Source organism: Pyrgilauda ruficollis, unplaced genomic scaffold, assembly GCF_017590135.1.
Source record: "Pyrgilauda ruficollis isolate IOZ18807 unplaced genomic scaffold, ASM1759013v1 scaffold21, whole genome shotgun sequence".
Classification (NCBI taxonomy): Eukaryota; Metazoa; Chordata; class Aves; order Passeriformes; family Passeridae; genus Pyrgilauda; species Pyrgilauda ruficollis.
The window spans coordinates 373,032-392,606 of record NW_024520318.1 but is presented as its reverse complement, the minus strand read 5'-3'; the positions used below and the strand labels follow the sequence as shown (position 1 = coordinate 392,606).

The 19,575-nt window shown below is 53.6% G+C and overlaps 2 protein-coding genes across 2 annotated transcripts; both read left to right on the top strand.

The window, feature by feature from the left end:
• Nucleotides 1-1,386: 1,386 nt before the first annotated feature.
• P2RY13 (purinergic receptor P2Y13) lies at nucleotides 1,387-3,342 on the top strand. The gene is made up of 2 exons (XM_041467868.1): nucleotides 1,387-1,459; nucleotides 1,980-3,342. The coding sequence occupies exon 2, from the start codon at nucleotides 1,993-1,995 to the stop codon at nucleotides 3,022-3,024; it is 1,032 nt and encodes a 343-aa protein (XP_041323802.1). The 5' UTR covers nucleotides 1,387-1,459; nucleotides 1,980-1,992; the 3' UTR covers nucleotides 3,025-3,342.
• A 5,645-nt stretch (nucleotides 3,343-8,987) lies between these two features.
• On the top strand, nucleotides 8,988-18,835 carry GPR87 (G protein-coupled receptor 87). The gene is made up of 2 exons (XM_041467978.1): nucleotides 8,988-8,997; nucleotides 17,814-18,835. Exons 1-2 carry the CDS (start codon nucleotides 8,988-8,990, stop codon nucleotides 18,833-18,835), a joined length of 1,032 nt encoding a protein of 343 aa, XP_041323912.1.
• The last annotated feature ends 740 nt before the right edge of the window (nucleotides 18,836-19,575 follow it).

Genomic DNA, 19,575 nt, shown 5'->3' with positions numbered 1-19,575 from the left:
GTGCCCGCTCCAGCTGAGACAGACCGTGCCTGGGGTGCAGCCAGAGCACCAGCACTGCCCTGGAACAGTGCCCAGCCACCCCAGAGCCTGCTCCCCCAGCAGCCCACAGGCCCTGGGCAGGTCAGCTCCCAGTAGTGCCCAGGGAGGGAAGTGCCACATGCCCCACTCCCACCCAGAACTCATTCTGCACCTATTTTGCACCTACACGTGGAGAGAGAGTGGCAATTAGCCAGGAGCTGCTTTCCCTGGTCAGGTGAGCTGTCCAGACAACAGACACCACACACACCTGTCCCCAGAGCCACCACGGGTGGGTGTGCACAGGTACCTGCTGCCTCTGACAGCGTCAAGGGCTCAGCTGGGAAGAAAGCACGGAAGGCACTGCCTTGGACACCAGTGCTGGGCACTGCAGGGGATGTGACACCCTTACCTGGGCACCAGTGGGGAGCAGAAGGCAGGTCTGGTGGCCAGGGACACATCACACTGGTGACAGTGCTGAGGGTGACTGAAGCCACCCTCAGGGCTCCTTGCTCTCAGCAGCCTTTTGACACTGACACCAGCACCCACATTAACCAAAATATCCCAGGTCTGATGCACAGACTCCCTGCCACAGCTGCAGCCTGAGCAGCTCCTGGAGCAACCCACACCTGCCAGGAGATGGCTTGGACAGGAGCCACTGCCCCCGTGGCAGGAGCCCTGAGCCAGGGCTGGCCCAGCAGCAGGAAGCAATAAACCTACACAAACAGCTCTGCTCAGAGAAATGCACCCAATTCCAGCCTGTACCCAACAAACACCACCAGACCACAGCTCTCCACGCAGCAGCAGCTCCTGCCAGCACCAGGAAGGGGCTGTGAGCAGCACGGAGCATCCCCTGCCTGCATGGGCCAAAACACCCACCAGGAATCCCCTCTGGAGAGCCAGAGCCGAGCCCTGGCCCCTGTGTCAGGGCAGGAGAGGGGCAGCCCCCGAGCACCACTGCCAGGTGGCTCTGAGCAGACTCTTGTAACGCTTTGGCAATGACTGGTGCCATCCAGAACGTGGAATTCACACACAAACTACAGCTAGGAGCTACATTTGAGGGTTATCCTGTGATGCTGCCAGGAAACACTCTGTGTTTGTTCATCCTACCAGCCCAGGTGCAGCAGGTCTGTCCCACGCACACACAAACCCAGAAATGTGTCTGTCTTGAGAGGCAGGGTCAGGTTTCCTTTCCTAGTCTGGGAGCAGATGGTGTGCTTTCTCACGCAGAGCAAAGGGAAGAGACAGAAGCAACAGCAAATGTGACTAACTCAGGCGACACTGGAAATGAGGAAGGAAACCACACACCAACAGAAAAAGGTCTCATCTTTCTACATTTCCCCACTGTTAGCACTTTGCTCGAGGCTTCTGCTGGCAGAGGAGCAGCGGATGAGGTGGGGACAGCCACAGAGGGCTCTGTGACAGCTGCTGCAGGTTTGTCCAGGTACTCACAGGGTCAGGGTGTTGGGGTGGCATGGGGTGCTCGGGCAGCTGGGCTCAGGGCTGGGAGCCACCTGTGTGCATCTGATCTTGGAAATGCTGCCTAAAGCTGTGCTGAGGAAGGAGAAGAGTGGGTGCTTGGAAAGAATTACCAGAAGTCCCTCACCCAGGAATGGCTGGCTTTTGGGCCACAGCTCTAACATTTCCATTCAGTGCTAAAATACATTTCCATGGAAAGGCCCACAGTGCTCCAGGCAGTCTGTTCTCATACCCTGCTGACAACACCCTCAGCCTCCAAAACAAGTATGAACCTTTTTAACTCTTCAGCGGATGCTAGCTTGCAAACAATTTAAATTTCAGCAAAGATTTAGGTTTTCCATGAACCAGAAGATGAATTGTTTGGGCTGTTTAACACACGCTGGGGTTTTGTGTTTATTCGTGCAAACCTGCTGTCACTGTAAGGAACATGTAATACTACCTACAGAAGGTTGTGTTTTGTGTTCTCTCCCTCCTTTTCACCCAAGTCTGTTTCCAGCCATGGGAGACCCTGCAAACACGAGCTCTGTGGGTAACAGCAGCGGGGCACCCTCCCCTGCACAGTGCCACCGTGACACCAGCGTCACCCACCTGCTCTTCCCGGTGCTCTACAGCCTCATCTTCCTCCTGGGACTCGTGCTGAACAGCCTGGCTTGCTGGGCTTTCTTCCACATTCCAAGCACATCAACCTTCATTGTCTACTTGAAAAATATCTTGGTTTCTGATTTTATAATGACCCTGATGCTTCCTCTGAAGATCCTGACGGACTCTGGCCTGGGACCGTGGCAGCTCAAGGCCTTTGTCTGTCGCTTCTCAGCCGTGATATTCTACGACACCATGTACATCAGCATAGTGCTGCTGGGGCTCATTGCTCTCGACAGGTTTCTCAAGATTGTGAGACCTTTTGGGAAGTTCTGGGTGCAAAACCTGACCTCAGCAAAGATCCTGGCAGCTCTGGTCTGGCTCTTCTTCCTCGTTCTCTCCCTGCCCAACATGGTCCTGTCCAACAAGAGAGCGACGCCGCAGTCCGTGAGGAAGTGTGCCTCCTTGAAGAGTCACCTCGGGCTCAAATGGCACGGAGCTGTCAACTATGTCTGCCAGTTCATCTTCTGGACCGTCCTCATCCTCATGCTGCTATTTTATGTCATTATTGCCAAAAAGGTATATGAGTCCTATGTAAAAACACAGAAGACAGGCAACAGAAGCGAAAAACGGATCAAGGGGAAAGTATTCATCATTTTTACCGTGTTCTTCGTGTGCTTTGCCCCCTTCCACTTCAGCAGGGTGCCCTACACTGTGAGCCAAACCAGTGCCCACATGGACTGCCACCTGCAGAACCAGCTCTTCGTGGCCAAAGAGAGCACCCTGTGGCTGGCAGCCACCAACGTCTGCATGGACCCCCTGATCTACATGTTCCTCTGCAAGCCCTTTGTGGAGAAGGTCTTCTACAGGAGGGTAAAGGCTCTTCAGAGAGCAGTCCAGACAAACCCAAAAACAGAACTGGACACACGAGTGTCTCCTACTGAGTCTTGATTCTGCAGCTGCACGCTCTGCTCTGCGTGTTCATAGAGAACTTGAAAAATAGTTTGGTTTACTGCTGCTGAAGAGCACAAAAGGGTGTTTGCCAAGTAACATTAACATTCAATAAATGCAGCAAAATGGATTTTCTAAGAACACCCACTGCACAGCCTTAATGGCCAACAGATTCTTGTTCAAACCGCCCAAGACAATCCACAGGTTAATTCTATCTGCTTTAAACTAAAACAACTCACTTGCTAACACCTGAGCAGCTTACTGACTCTGGCTGCTCCGAAGGGCAGTTCAGCTTTATTTGGGAGTAAACCCCGGATCTGGTGACTGTGTATGTCAGTAATTCCTGCCCTGAGTGTCAGCCTGGCTGCACATCAAGAAGAGGAGGAGCAGAGGGAAGGACTCTGTCCCTTCCCCTCCCTCCTGGCCTCTCTCACACATGCCATTACTTTCCTGTTCACCACCTTTCCTCTGCTCCCAGAGCACCCTGCTGGAGGGAGGACAGTGCTGGCAGCACCCCTGTTCCCCAGGTTCCTTGTCTGGGTGAGCAGAGCACCCCGGCCTGCATCCCCCACCCCAGAGCCATGAGGTGCTCTCACCAGGAACACCCAGAGATGTCCCCCCTTGGTGGCACCTTCACCCTTCCCAGTCCCGACAGCAGGCAGGGAGCAGGGGACACTGCCTGAGCCTCCCCATCTGGGGAATGCCCCTCAACAGCTCACCAGAGCACTCACACAGCTCTCCCCTGGTGTCCCACAGGGCTGTGCCTGCACTGAAACTGCTTTCTAACCCCAGAATTTGTGTCACTGTTTCAAGACAGCAGCGTCCCTTATCCCAAACCATCCTTCCCCTCCAGCTCTCCTGCCAACGTTACCCTCTCTCACACGTGCCAGACACTTTGATCACCACTTGACTGCTATTTTTAGAAATTCATTGTTTACAGCAGCCTAATCCAATCCAGCAGGTTGCTCCATAAAGCTTGATTTTCTCAAAGCTGCTTTAGATTGCTGTGCAGTAATTATATCTGCCTCTGGGGTTCCCCAGCCTCTGCTACACAGGGAGATGTACGTCTTATTTAGCAACTCCTACCCACTGCATCTTCTTCACCAGGCATGTTGCATACCTTCCACAGCTGTAACACCCTTCCTAACTGAAAACTGAACTAAACTCCAACCAGCTTTCAACTGGTTCTGAATTTCCCAATAAATCCGTGTTATCTCAGCCATTGTCTACCTCTTGCATTAAATGCTGTTGCACTAAAGGCTCTCCCCACACACATACACTGTTAGCAGGATTAACTTTGCCCCTTTAGGAAAAGTAAATAAAATAAATTCTTAGCTGCTGAAATAGCCAGCCCTTCAGTAACTGCTTAGAGGAACATACAGGAGGCTGGAAATGCTCCTCTCAACCTGCTGACACAGCGTGGCAATTAACAGAGGGGCCTGGGCTAAACACTGGCAGAAGAGGGTCTGCACACCAGCCGTGGCCTTCCACAGAGCACAGCTCACACAGAGGTCCCAGGGACTCCCAGCACTGGCTGCATCCAGCTCTGCATCTGCAGAGCAGTGTGGCAGTGAGAAACTAAGAAGATGAAGAACAGAAATTTCTTTTACTTCAATTTCTGCTTGTGATCAAGGCTCATCCAGCACTGCACACACGCTGGCAGCTCACACAGCTCAGGGCTGAGAGCCTGTGCGTTAGGGTGGGTGTAACCACAAAATGGGATGAGTTGGTCCTTAAATAAAGGGTGTGCCAAAGGTTTCTGAAGAGCCTTAATCATCTGTTTTTCAGCTGTTGCTTCTCAGGCAGGTAAAAGGGAGCCAAAGCCACCAAACTCTGCAGCAAAGAAGTGAAGGTGACTGCAAGGACAGAACACCTGCTTGATGCACTTAGGGAAGAAAGCCCCTGAATACTAGCACTTGGGAATTTGCACACTTTCTCCACAAAGATTTAGACCACTGCCTCCAGATGGAGTAAAAATCACAACAGTCAGAATGGCTCAAAGTTTAGGTCTCTGTTTTTGAAGCCCCAAACAAACACCCCAGCAGTATTTTGCTTTGCACGTGACCAAGCAGAGCCGTGTTTGGAGAGCAGCTCTGCCCTGGCAGGAAGCCCAGAGCAGGGAGGGAGCCCAGCAGAGAGCTTGGGGCTCCTTCGCTGGGCTCCCCACATTCCTGCAGGGCAGCCCAGGGATTTGTGGAATTCTGCAAAGTTTGCCAGCATACTCCATACAGCAGTCAGCACTTTCCCAAAGCTGATTTCTCTCCCAACCCACCTGGAACGTGCTGGTGCTGCCCTGAGCAGACCCCTGGCTGTTCCCTGACACAGCCGCTGCACAGGGCACCATTCCCTGCTCACTCCAGCCCATCACACCACCAGGCAGCAGCAGGGCTCTCCCTTCCCACAGACAAATCTTCCCTTGTCCTCACCCCAGAAAACCTAGAAACTGAAAACTGGCACGAACCCTTTTGCAGAAATGACCCCTGTCCCAGGCTCCCATGGGCCAGCTCCACACAGAGTACTGACACTTGTCCTAAACATCTCTACAGGTCACTGGGTTACTGGAAAGGGAACTGCAGGGCACTCAGCAGGTGAGTTTAATAGGAAATCACTCATTTGTATACATAGAGGCTTATACAAATTTTTTATTTTCCTCGTGTTTCAGAAAAAGGAAGTATTTTATACATTCACCTAACACATGTGCCCTGCAGTCTTTGGACTGCCTCTCCTCAGAGGGACAGCCTGCTAATTCCTGGGTACCCAGAGACAAACTGCTCTTCAGAGACATCCTGACCACTGGCACAGCTACACACATCCCTCCATCCCAGCTCCCACAGCTCTGGGTACTCTGGAAACTCTCATAACGCACGGAGTGCTTCCATTAAATAGAAATGCAAACCAATGATTTGCATCCTGAACAAGAGCTGGGCAGACAAGTCAAGCAGCCGAGGTCTGACCCACATGATGGCACATGCACAGAGCCAGCAGGGCACAGGGGAGCACGGAAGGCACCAGGACAGACCCGAGCCTACAGACAGGTCAGCCAGCCAAGGGCTGCAACTCCAGGCTCCCTGTCAGCACACAGCGAGGAACTTGAGCACAGAGGGGAAAAGAATTGAGCTTTTAAAGTCAGTTCTTAGTTAGATACTTTCCTCCTTCTTTCCCTGTTAGTGACAGGCATCAGAGTGACTGGAGTAATCCACATCAGGAAAGGGGAAATGTCAGAAATGTCAGCTCTTCCAAGACTCTTCCCCTGACAAAAGCGCCTCCACCTTCACATCTGCAGCTCTAGCACTGCAGAATCCTCCCCGTGTTGCAAGCTCTGATCTTGCTGACACTTTTCTGCTCAAAAAACAGAATCAGCCCGTCCTGTGCATTACCCAGGTGATGAATCTGCTTTAACACAACCTTGCAGTTCACATTGCTAAATATGGCAGTGGAGACGTTTCAGAATGAAGCAACACGGTAATTGTTGTAATAACGTTGTTCGGGCTCTTGTGAAACCTGAGAGCTGCTCTCTAATCATCAAAACACCAAAAGGGACATCCAGCCTGTAAATAACGTGAACAATAGTTAAGTTACAGGTTACCTTCAGCTGTTCTTTACATCAGACCTTCTCAGTTCTGCGCTGTTTTTACGACGAGCTCCCCACACCGCAGCGCTTCGTGTGTCAGCTCGCCCTGACCTGCTCAGCCTGGCAGCAGCCAGCAGCACGTCTGCACTCAGCCTGCTCAGGGATGCCAGGCACCGGCTTCCAGCCCACCACCTCCTACTGGTACACCGAAACACAGAGAGTTTTAAGAAAAATTAATGTGCCTTTGCAACAAATTCAAAAACTGAACGAACTAAAACCACATCCTGGTGCAGATTTTATTTATTATTTGAGCATTACTAACACACCGGTTTTGGTGTGTAAACTCTACTCCCAGAGTGCCAACCCCTGAACACCTGGGTCTCTGTAAGCAACTAAATCACATTTTTTAAACATTTCAGTTTTCACTTTCAATTTCTTCTCTCTTTCCCCATGGCACGTCCTGCTGCGCTGGCTCTTAGACCACCAGCACTGGCAGAGTTGAAAAGCAGCAGCACAAATGTAGGCAACACATGCTGCTGTGCCATGCCTGGACTGCAGGAGTGGCTGCATTCCCTGAGCCCAGCTGTGCCCCCTGAGCCCAGCTGTGCCCCCGGATTCCAGCTGTGCCCCTGGATTCCAGCTGTGCCCCCAGAGCCCAGCTGTGCCCCCTGAATCCAGCTGTGTCCCCTGAGCCCAGCTGTGCCCCTGGGCAGGGACGCAGGAGTTGTGCTCTGCACAGCAGTGGCTCTGGAGCTCAGTGCCTCGTGCAGGGGAATGTTCCAGAAGGGGACAAACCCCTCTGAGCTTTGTTCCCCTACTCCAACAGGCAGCTGCCAAGCCCTGGAGCACAAGGGACAGACAAAGGAAGGAGAAGGGGAGCACACACTGTCCTACAGTCGCGTGCAAGGCAAAGGCTTCATCAAGTCTCCCCTTCCTCGCTGCAGGGAAAGCCTTCTCCATCCTCAGGGGGTGCCCGTGCCTGCAGCAGGACCATCCCTGCTGTCAGGGCATGCAGCTCCTGGGATGAGTTTGGCAGCCTGCAATAATAAAGCTGAAAACACCACGGAGTGAACCCGTGTTCCTGCAGCTTCATCTGCATGGGTGTGCTTTGCCTTGCAAAAGCTGGGCTTCAAAGGCGAGCTGTGCCAGCAGCCTGCTGCGATCAGGGACTGCGCCTGATTCTGGGGAGAGCTCCTGGGGCAAGAGGAAATTTCAGAGTCTGCCCACAAGCAGAAATGTGGGATTTAGCACAGGGTTCCCTGGACAGAGGCCAGCAGAAGCTGCTCAGCACTGCGGGGGCAGCAGGTGGGTCCTGCCCTGGCTCGGCCCCTGTGCAGCTGACAGGGCTCCTGTGCAGAGGGGCACTGGGAGCTCAGCCCCTCAGATACTTGAGAAAAAAATTTAAACATGTCTATGGAAAAGTCCAGGCAGAACAGACAGAAAATGGCCTTGGCAGCCACTGCTCTCAGAGCACTGGGATTATTTTTTCTTTTCTCCTGAATTTTTAATGAGAGAGATGGGAATTTGCTTTCTTTTAAAGAAGGCAGCAGATATGGAAAATTACCCTCTTCATCCTCCACTGACATGAAGCAGAACTTTGTCCCGGTAGAACAGTCCCAGTATAATATGTCCCAATTTTATCCCATGATTATTTCAGCGCTCTAAAGGCACTAAATTGTAAACATAAGTACAGCCAGGATCACTGAGGCAGGGCTGTGAGAGGCAGTGGGCTCAGCCTGTCCTAAGGAGCACTGTGGCAGGAAACACTCAGGGCACTTTAGCTGCAACTTTGAGTGACAGACCTGGAGTTCTACTTCCATCCAACATGCCATTTAGATGGAAGGATCTGCTCAAAGCACAACACTAAAGGCAACCTAAATATAATCAAATTAATAATTGACGAGAGAATCTTGATTAGTAGATATTTTCATCTATCCAGCAGCAGACTTTTGAGGCTGACACGAAATCACGGGCACGCTGCAGACGCCGTATGCCCCGGGAGGCAGAGGCAGGGCAGCAGTGAGCAGCCTGCAGCTCTGCACCTTCCCCAGCACGAACCCACCTCCCAGGTGAATCACTGTCTGCGTCCCGGGCGCCCCAGCTGCTCCGGAGCCAGGAAGTGAGCGGAGCGCTCACCTACCCTGGCATGTGAGTCATTCCCAGGAATGAGAAAGCCAGTTGCTCCAGTTGCTCCTGGCCAGGGGAATTTTGACTCTCTGAGCAGGTATCACCGAAAAAAAGCCATCGGAAGCCCAAAAATCCTACTGCCAGACATGGTTTGCTCAGCTGCCCTCTCCCAGGAAATACTCTCCTGCCCACTGTAGCTCCAGGACGTTCTGCAGGAGTCTGAGGCACTTTGGGGATGCAGCTCCGAGGCGAGCGGAAGGCGACGATGGTGACAGGTAAGTGAGCTCTGACCATCCGAAAAGCATTCGGTAACTTGTTCAGTGAATCTGCTAGCACTTTCTCACCCTTGGCTGAGAAAAGAGGAATTAAGATATAGTTGCTGGAAAGCAGACTTGGAACCATGAACTGAATGTTGGATCAATTCAAAGCGTGAAACGTTCTCAGAATAGCATGCCTTTACCAACCTTTTATTCACTCATACATAGTCCTCGTGGTGGCAAAAAAAAAATTGGTGCTGTCCCCGGGCCCCAGACCCCACACCGGGCTGTCCCGGGCTCCAGACCCGACACCGGGCTGTCCCCGGGCCCCAGAGCCGACACTGGGTTGTCCCGGGCTCCAGACCCCACACCGGGCTGTCCCCGGGCCCCAGACCCCACACCGGGCTGTCCCGGGCTCCAGACCCGACACCGGGCTGTCCCCGGGCCCCAGAGCCGACACTGGGTTGTCCCGGGCTCCAGACCCGACACCGGGCTGTCCCGGGCTCCAGACCCCACACCGGGCTGTCCCGGGCCCCGCAGACGCGGGGAGGGTGGCCGAGCCGGGGCCAGCCGGGCAGCAGGGCTGAGCGGGGCAGGATCCGGGACGGGGCAGCAGGGATCGGGCAGGCTGCTCCGCAGCACGGCAGGGCCCGCAGGCTCCTGCCCGCTCACCGCACAGAGCCCTGCAGCACACAGGCAGGCACCAGGCGCTGGGAATGCTCCTGCTCCTCGCCTGCTGACCAGTCCCTTGCTCGCCCTCTCAAAGCAAAGGTCGGCAAGAACCTCCTCTTTGGTCCAGTGAGCACCAGGAGAAGCCAGGCCAGGCCCTGTGCTCCACTACAGCGCTGAACTCGATCTGAGCAGTGTTAGCAACAGTTTGGGGCTGGGTGAAAAGGCACTGACACACACCCTGAGCTCCAGACCCTCTGCACGGCTGCCAGCTCCACAGGAGCCCAGGCTGCAGCAGACACCAGCCCCAGGGCTGCCAGGACAGCTCTAGAGGAAGGAGGCAAGATCTGTTCCTACATTTCAGCAGTCCTAATCCTTTCCAACAGAAAAAATTACCGTAACATCTTAGATGAATTGAAACATTGCATTGTCAATTACCAGAAGTTGGGTTTCCACTTCTGACCAACAATGAACCCCCACAAGGTACTGCAGCAACCACTGCTTCTGGCTCTTCCTCAAGAAAATGTCAGTGGCATGCCAGAGGGACAGCTGATGCTGAGCAGCATAAAGTGACTTGGACCAGCCTGTGTCACCCTCCCTGCAGCAGCAGGCACTGCCACTGGGCAAGGGGCCCAGGGCCGGTGGCAGGAGGAGCAGCAGCTCTCACAGCTGTGCCTGATGCCGTGCCCAGGGCCAGCAGAACTCTCTGGGCTGTGCATGAAAAAACGGCATTGCACCAGGCTGGACTTCTCCCTAAAATCCCCGTGTCCTTTTGCTTCCTCTTTCAAGCAGTGGTGCTGCTGCAAGTAGCAGGCAGAGCACGGTGTGGCAGCAGGATGTGCTGGAGCACAGAGAAACCAGCTGACACAAGCACACCAGGACTTCTTGGTGCTTCTGTGGTGTGAATTAGGATCGCATAAAAAAATCAATAGAAACTTCTTCAGAACAAAGGAAAATGCCTGAAAGTTAGACTGGAGTTACTGAAAGACTTAAATGGCACTGGCTATGTGCACATGCCAATAATTATTTTCATTTCCCAATATATTTTCTCGTAGTGGTCCCTGAGGGATGTGATAGAGGCACAACAGACAGAGGTCCAACAGATGAAGGTGCAGTGCTACCAATTACACAGCTGCATTTTTGTGTTTGTGCCCCAGACATCTTTATTCTTTTTAAAGCATCCTTTTGAAATTTTTGCTTAATGTTTATCACTGCACAGTACAAATGAGCAAACCTAAAACCTCTGACTCAAGCCTGGCCACCCCAGCCATGGCCTTTGCTGGTGGGCTGCAGAGCGTGGCAGCCACGGCTCCCCCCATGGCAGCCGTGGCACCAGTGACATGGCACGGGCACCAGTGACATGGCACAGCCACCAGTGACATGGCACGGGCACCAGTGACAGGGCACAGCCACCAGTGACATGGCACGGGCACCAGTGACATGGCATGGGCACTGGTGACAGGGCACAGCCACCAGTGACATGGCACGGGCACCAGTGACAGGGCACATGGCACATGATACCTATAACATGGCACAGGCATGTGGCACCAGTGACATGGCATGGGCACCGGTGACAGGGCACGGGGACCGGTGACAGGGCACATGGCACATGATACCCATAACATGGCACAGGCATGTGGCACCTGTGACATGGCACGGGCACATGACACCAGTGACATGTCATGACACCTGTGACATGGCACATGGCACCAGTGTCAGGGCTCAGGCACCAGTGACAGAGCACAGGCACGTGGCACCGGTGCCATGGCACTGCCAGCGCGGCACCGCGCTCCGCAGCAGCACCAGGGCCCCCCTGCTCACCTGCACAGGAACTTTGGGACCCCCCTGTGCCCGCGGTCGTGCGTGGGGCTGCACCTCGCGTGGTGAATCCTGGGTGGGGCCCAAGGAAAGGGCCCAGGCTGCTCCCACTGCCAGCAGGCTTGTGCAGCCACAACAGCAGCATCTTCTAGAAAGAAGCAAAGGAAACATTCCAGAGTTCCTTTCCCTTTGCTAATTAGAGGCTGCCTTACTGAGAAAACATTCATTATCCCAGCTCTGCCAACCACTGTGTTGGGCTCTCTTTTTTTTAACCCCCCCAAAAAGCAGCCAGCAATTGCAGCCCAGCTTTCTCTAGCACCAAGAGCAGCTGCCCACCTGCTGCCCAGGTGATGCCAGTCCTGTTGGCAGACCTCTCAGCCACTGCAGTGCCCAGGAGCTGTGGAGCTGCACCTTGCCCCCACCCTCCAAGCCCCCTGCCCAGAGGTGGCCGTGTGTGCTGGGCCCCTCCGAGCCCCTCCGCAGGGGCACAGCCCGGCACAGCCCAGCACAGCCCAGCACACCTGACAGACTCACGGGACCACGGGAGGCTCCTGCCTTTGCCCACGGGCAGGGCACCAGCTGGTCCCTAGTGCAGCAGGGAACGGGGAAGCTCCAGCAGCATCGCCTGGGAGCTACAGTGCCTGTGCAAGGGGAAAGGGAATTCGTGCTTTAGGTGCTGCAAATCACCTCAAAAACAGTCTCACGGTAACAATTAACAACAGTTACTAGATCTTGCAAACTCTGCACAGAAAATCCTGTTCAAAGTAGGTAGTATAATCCACGGACTTTTAGCAAGGAGCACTCCAAAACACAGAAAAAAGAAAGAATTTGTTAGCTCAGGCAACATCTCATGTAAGCTATCTCACACAGGGACCATTAGAGTTCATAATAAATCACTTGAAGTGAGAAAAAAAATTAATGGCTACATTTGGACAAAATATTCCACAAGTGGCTTTGAGAAAGTTAGATTTGCCCAAGTATTTCTATTTCTAGAAATACTATTTCTTTTTAAAGTGAGGAAATCCTGTAAACCTAGGGGCATATTCCCCCAAAATGAGAATTTTGCACACTAGATAGTATTATCAAATGCTTACTTCAGGTGCAAGCATACAACAACCAGCTGCAGGTGCAGACAGGCTGTGAGGTTTCAGCTGCAGCACAGGTAAATTCTGAGCACAGGCAGGGGCTGCCCTGACACCCTGGCACAGCCAGCCCTGGCACAGCCAGCCCTGGCACAGCCAGGCACTGGGGCCACCCGTGGCACTCCCAGCTGTCACAGGGGACTGGCCCACGCTGTCACTCGGTGCCTGTGTGGGGCTTTGCGTGTCACAGGTGACTTTTGGGCAGAGCCAGGCTGGGGACACTGGTCCCTGCCACAGCGTGTCCCCGCACAGAGCCAAGGCAGGGCTGCTCCTGTGTGAATCCCAGCCTGGATGCCAGCCCCGGGCCCGGGCAGGGGCCTGACCCTTTATGTCAGGTGTGCCCTGACCACCGCCCTTCCCACCTCTCCTGCAGACAGACAGACAGACAGACAGGGACAGGGTCCTGGACCAGCAGCCGAAGGCAGAGGGAAGGCAGCTGCGCAGCAGCTCCCCCGGGGCAGGATGCTGCCCCGAGAGACATGTGAGAGGAGAGCTAGGCTGGACACGAGGGGAAGTCCGAGGAGGAACCTGAAACACAGGAGGGGGTGCTGTGCCAGATGCTGGAGCAGCTCTGAGCAGATGCAGGTTCCTATTTCTGGCCAGGCCTAAGGAGAGGGGCAGCACGAGCCACAGCTGGGGACAGCTGTACCCCTGTCCTTCCTTCCAGGCTCTGCAGCATGGCTGCTTGAGCAGGGCAGCTGCTGGCACCTGGAGCCTGCCCACGGTGCCTCGCTGCCAGGACGGGGGGCACGGGGGGCACGGGGCTGCTCTCACCCTCTCCCAGCCCAGGAGGGGACCGTGCCAGGTCTGGGTCTGACACCCCCGTGCTCAGCCAGCAGCCCGGGGTACTCGGGGGCTGCAGCACTGCTCAGAGCACGGGGGACCCCAGGAGCTGCCACCCCAGGCCAGGCAGGGCCAGTGCCAGGATGTGCTGCTACAAAAACACCAGAGCCATTGGAGTGTGCAAAGCCAAGACAGCAAGGACAACTCACCGAGGCAGGCAGCGATCCAAACAGGAATTTCAGGTTGCTCCACTGCGCATTACCAGCTCATTAGCATATTCCTTCACCAAAAGGGAGATGGACCATTTTTGACAGAAGCCTCCAAGGAAGGGAAAGGTGGCAGTGCCATGGCTACTGGGACTGGGCTTGTAGTGAGCAAGAGCCAACACTCAGACAAAGAAAGAGATGCAGGCAGGGCAAACGAGAACATGGAGGCTTGCTCAGGGAGCATGGGACAGGAGCAGGCTCAGGGGACACCCACAGGTGTGGGGCGACACAGAGACCCCAGGCTCATGCCTGCCTGCAGCAGCTTCATGCACACATGCTCTTGCCCTGCACCAATGCTTTTCCCCCTACATCTTTACAAACAACTCAGTGATTTGGTTCTGGTGGGCAACAGGCAAGAAGAGCATTGCAGTCAGCCTACAGCAGGTTTAATATCTGCCTCACATGTCTGTTGCTGCATTAACCCTGACATTTACCCAGCCCTGTGGTGGTGAATGCAGAAGGCAAGGAGGCAGACATCAACAAGTTATGGGCCCAAATAAAAAACATTGCTTAAGACTCTGCAGCCCCATGACCTAGAATAGCTGGTCTAGGTCACAAAGAGAGTTTTCTAATTCTAAAAAGTTTTAAATAAGATGAAAAAAGATTAGATTTCAGAATATACAATTTCTTTAAACAGGAAGGTAACTTTAAGCCTTAGTCACTAGAAAAACTCTGCAGTCATTCTCTATCCACCTGACACTGAAGGCTGCCATGCAGCCTATTATTTCATTTCTACTCTGAGGTTACATCAGTCATGCACATAAACCAGTCTGTCCACATCAGCAGCAAGAGATTATCTCATCAACCACGGACAAAGTGCAGAAGCTACAAGAAGTAAAATGTATTCTAGTTTACAAAGCTGCCTGGATAAAGGAGCAGCTTCTAGTGCATCTTCAAAGCCTTCCAAGCAGAATATATTTGTATAGCAGACTGAGGCAGCTGCTTAGGATAAAATTGGTGAGGAAAGTGTCCAGAAAACTGGACAAGGAGAGGAAAGCCAGCGCTGCCAAGCATGAAAATACTGTATTCAGACAAGTAAAAAATCCACAGCTAGAGTACACAGTCAGTGAGCATCTACAAAGTGCCTAAAATACTCTTCAAAGAGAACACAAGTCTTCATCTCCTGTTGCAATAAAATACATTAAAAAGAGCGAATTCTCCATATAATAAATTTGTTTCTACTCCTGGAGTCTGCAATGTAGCGGGCTTTGTTGGAAAGAATGAAGCTACAGGGTACAGATACCCCAGCTCTACACTTGATCACCTACCCCAGTATGTAAATAATGAAGCCACAGCTCTCAGTGCTCTGCCCACCACAGCATCCCTCAGCCTGACAGACTTTGGTAGAAAGCTCTGGAAACACCTTTGGATTGCTGAGTCTGAGCAGGACCATGGCTGTGCATCCCACCTTCCTTCACACAGCCAGCTCTGTGCAGCAGGACCATCCCAGCTTCCATCACACAGCCAGCTCTGTGCAGGACCATCCCACCAGCACAGCTCTGCACAGACCCGTTTGGTGAAGCCTTTAAAGCTCTGAGCTGCAGGAGAGCCTTTGGTGTGTGAGGAGGGCAGTTGCAGGGGTAGCCTCTCTCCTCCACCCTGCAGACAGCAGAGCCTCTGCTGAGCTCAGGTGTGCTGGCAGGGCACGGAGCCCAAAGCTCAGCTGGCACAGGCTGCAATGGTGAAGAATTTGCTGCTTTCTTTTTCCAACCACGGTTTGTGGAGATAATTTTGGAACATATTCTAACATCAAAACCATCACGAAGAAGAAGACACAGAGATGTGTCCATGCAAAGGCTTGGTCCCACCTGGCCTGCACAGCAGTGTGAGCCCAGGGCACACAGAGGATCCCAGCAGTGTGAGCCCAGGGCACTCAGAGCCATCCCAGCACTGTGAGCCCAGGGCACTCAGAGCCATCCCAGCACTGTGAGCCCAGGGCACTCAGAGGGAAGAAGAAGACACATAGATATCCATGCAAAGGCTTGGTCCCAGCTGGCCTGCACAGCAGCACACAGCTCCCAGGGTGGCTTCCCAGTGTCCTGGATGTCCCTGGGCAGTCCCAGGGTGGTCACACCTTCACTGACCAGGGACACAGGTGGCAGGGCTCCACCCTGGCCTGTGAGCCCAGGGCACACAGAGGATCCCAGCACTGTGAGCCCAGGGCACACAGAGCCATCCCAGCAGTGTGAGCCCAGGGCACACAGAGGATCCCAGCAGTGTGAGCCCAGGGCACACAGAGGGTCCCAGCAGTGTGAGCCCAGGGCACTCAGAGCCATCCCAGCAGTGTGAGCCCACAGAGCCATCCCAGCCCCAGGAGTTCTGCAGCATTCCCAGCCTTACAGGGGGCACACAGCAGCCTTCTATTGCTCTGCCTGGAATCCCAGGCAGCACATCCAACACCTCCCTCCCTGGCTTCTCTGCACTGAGGGTTTCTTAGAGCACTTGCCTGAAGAGCCTGGGAACAAGGAGTTTTCCAGGGGCCAGGAATTATACAGACTTAAAAGAAAGTCAGAAAAGCAGGGAAATAAGCACCTTATTTACATAACGACTTAGATATGCATCTTTTCATAAAATCATGTACTCTTTTGATCTCTGCCTCCTGGGCAGAAAAGAGAGCTGCAAATCCTCAACAACAGCAAAACATGATGGATTACTGCTGCTCAGACACACAGAAAACAAAGTACCTACAACACCTTTGACAGTCCTGTCACTGTCAGAGCAAACAGTGCCAGGCAAGAAGCCAGACTGATAAAAAGGTTAAAATATCCAAATTGAAGTTTTTTACTGATGCTTTCACAGACCATTACTTGCTTTGGTGCCATCTAGTGCCACACAGTACAGTTCCTGCTTGGGGATGGCAGGAACTGGCACCTAAAACAGGTTCTGATCTGCAAAACGGCCGCAGGAATTCCATCCTCTCTTCATTCCCATGAGAGCAGTCAGGTCTTGTGGAATTGGTGAGATCTGAACCATTTTTCCAGTTTTCCAAAAAATGAATCCCAGAAAAATTACTGCATTTGCATACTGATTGAGGAAAGACCAGTTTGGAGCACAGCCTTACAAACTGGTATTGGCAAAATCCCTTTGAGCAACATGAAACATTGTGATGCCATCATGGCATTAATGAGTTTCTGCAGGTTTCAGCATTCCTTGTGTACCAATTTCTATGAAAAAGGAACAGAAACTTGTCATTTCCACCATTTCCACCACAATTTGGGGGATACACTATGAAGTTATACACACATGTCTCATAATTACTGATAAATTTTTTTTACTTCAAGAAGTGAGTGGTGATTTAAAAAAAATACCTACCCATGGTCATCCATCACTGAAATGAGCAAGAAGAGGGCAATGAAGACCTGACAACACAACCACTGTGCAGCAGCCAGTCCTGAGCCACCTCAGCCAGCCCTTCACTGGCAATTCCAGAGGAAGCTCTTTCACAAGGCTTCTCTCCATGCAGGGGACAGGAAAGTGGGTTCCTCTATTTTCCTTTGGTTTTAATTTGGATTTTTTTCCCCAGAACATCATCCTGGCACAGGCCCAGCTGCATCCCAGCTCCACGGCTGTCAGTGGGACTCCTGAAGAGCATTGCAGCTGAAAACCTACAGCAGCGCCAAGGATGGGGTACAATTTGTCCTATGGAAAACTGCCAGGTAAAATAGCAATGGAAATGTAAGGGATTGATAAGTGTTTGTTTTATTTCTGTCAGTTCCTACCAACATTTGAGCGAAATTAATCACTGCAGCACGGGCTGTCTGAGCAGTGCCCAGCTCTGCCCCACAGCCAGCCTGCTGTGCCTCACCAGACAAGGTCAGAGCAGAAACAGCATGAAACAAAACTTATTGCCATTTTATGGCAGAGTTTATAAGTTTGTCACAAACATTTACATATGAAATCCTAAAATCCCCCGGAGACTGCGGTTTTTAAATACATCTAAGTAAACTGAGTTTAAAGTCAGGTTTTGATGGGCCTGAGGAGTCCCTCCAGAGCCCTGTCCCGTGACAAACATCTCAGATCACAAGTCACACTGTCAGGGAAGCCAAGGGCTGATTTACGGTTCACCCCAGCAGCCTCAGAGTGCCCAGAGAGAGGGCAGCTCCAGACTCTGTGGAACTCCAGAAATCTTTACCTGTTGCTTTCCCCGCTCCCGCAGACGCCGGCCTCGGCCCGGAGAACGGCAGCTCTCCCAACGGCAGCTCCCCAGGGCAGGACGAGTTCACCACCATCGTGCTGCCCGTGCTGTACCTCGTCATCTTCCTGGCCAGCCTGCTGCTCAACGGCCTGGCCGTGTGGATCTTCTTCCACATCAGGAACAAAACCAGCTTTATATTTTACCTCAAGAACATCGTGGTGGCAGACCTGCTCATGACGCTGACATTCCCGTTCAAGATCATCCAGGACTCGCGGCTGGGGCCGTGGCACTTCAACTCCTTCCTGTGCCGCTACACCACGGTGCTGTTCTACGCCAACATGTACACCACCATCGTCTTCCTGGGGCTCATCAGCATCGACCGCTACCTGAAGGTGGTGAAGCCCTTCGGGGACTCCAGGATGTACAGCATCACCTTCACCAAGGTGCTGTCAGCCTGCGTCTGGGTGGTGATGGCCTTCCTGGCGCTGCCAAACCTGATCCTCACCAACGGCTACCCCACCAGGAGGAACGTGGACGACTGCCTGAAGCTGAAGTCTCCCCTGGGAGTCAAGTGGCACTCGGCCGTCGTCTACATCAACACCTGCATGTTCGTGGTGGTGCTGGTAGTGCTGATAGGCTGTTACATTGCCATTTCCAGGTACATCTATAAATCCAGCAAGCAGTTCATCAGCTCGTCCAGCCGAAAGAGGAAGCACAACCAGAGTATAAGGGTTGTCGTGGCTGTGTTTTTCACCTGCTTTTTGCCCTACCATTTGTGTCGAATACCCTTCACTTTCAGTCATCTGGACAAAATTTTAGATGACTCCGCACACAGGATCTTGTATTATTGTAAGGAAATGACACTGTTCCTGTCCGCATGCAACGTCTGTCTGGACCCAATCATTTATTTTTTCATGTGTCGATCATTCTCACGAAGGCTGTTCAGGAAATCCAACATGAGAACCAGGAGCGAGAGCATCAGGTCCCTCCAGAGCGTCAGGAGATCGGAGGTGCGCATCTACCACGAGTACACTGACGTCTGAAGGCACCACAGAGACTTTGCTGGCTTGTGAGAGTGCTTGTATATCATGTAAATAAAATGTCTCTTTGAGTATCTGACCACGGAGGCTCGTTAAGGGATGTGCAGACGTTCTGCTCTTCTGTGTCAGCTCACCAACACCCACCTCAAATTCCATCCCCGCAGGGACCAGGCTCGCCCGTGGGGCGGGGGGTGTTTTGGCAGGCAGGTTTTAGGCAGGCTGGCTGGGTTGGGGTTGGCTGGTTTAGGAAGCACCCCCAGGCTGCCTGGGCTCGGGGAGCAGCCCTGAGCTCGGGGGCTGCGGCCAGGGTGGGCTGTGCCCTCGGAGCGCACAGCCGGGAGGAACCGGCTGCCCCGGGGTCTGGCAGGAGCAGCAGAGAGGGGAAGGGGAGGAGGTGGCACAGGTCCCTGGGGACGCTCGGTGTCAGCGCAGGGCTCTGGGGGCACAGGCTCTGGGGGCACAGGGCTCTGGGGACACAGGCTCTGGGGGCACAGGCTGTGGGGGCACAGGGCCCTGGGGGCACAGGGCTCTGGGGGCACAGGCTGTGGGGGCACAGGCTCTGGGGGCACAGGCTCTGGGGGCACAGGGCTCTGGGGGCACAGGCTCTGGGGGCACAGGCTCTGGGGGCACAGGCTCTGGGGGCACAGGGCTCTGGGGGCACAGGCTCTGCGGCTCCGTGTCCCTACGGGGCAGCCGCTCCATCGCGCCCGGGGCTCGCACCAGCCCTCCGCACCCGCCATGCT

What these genes read in the sequence shown, in the direction of transcription:
- P2RY13 (XM_041467868.1), top strand. Translation starts at nt 1,993, where the DNA reads ATGGGAGACCCTGCAAACACGAGCTCTGTGGGTAACAGCAGCGGGGCA.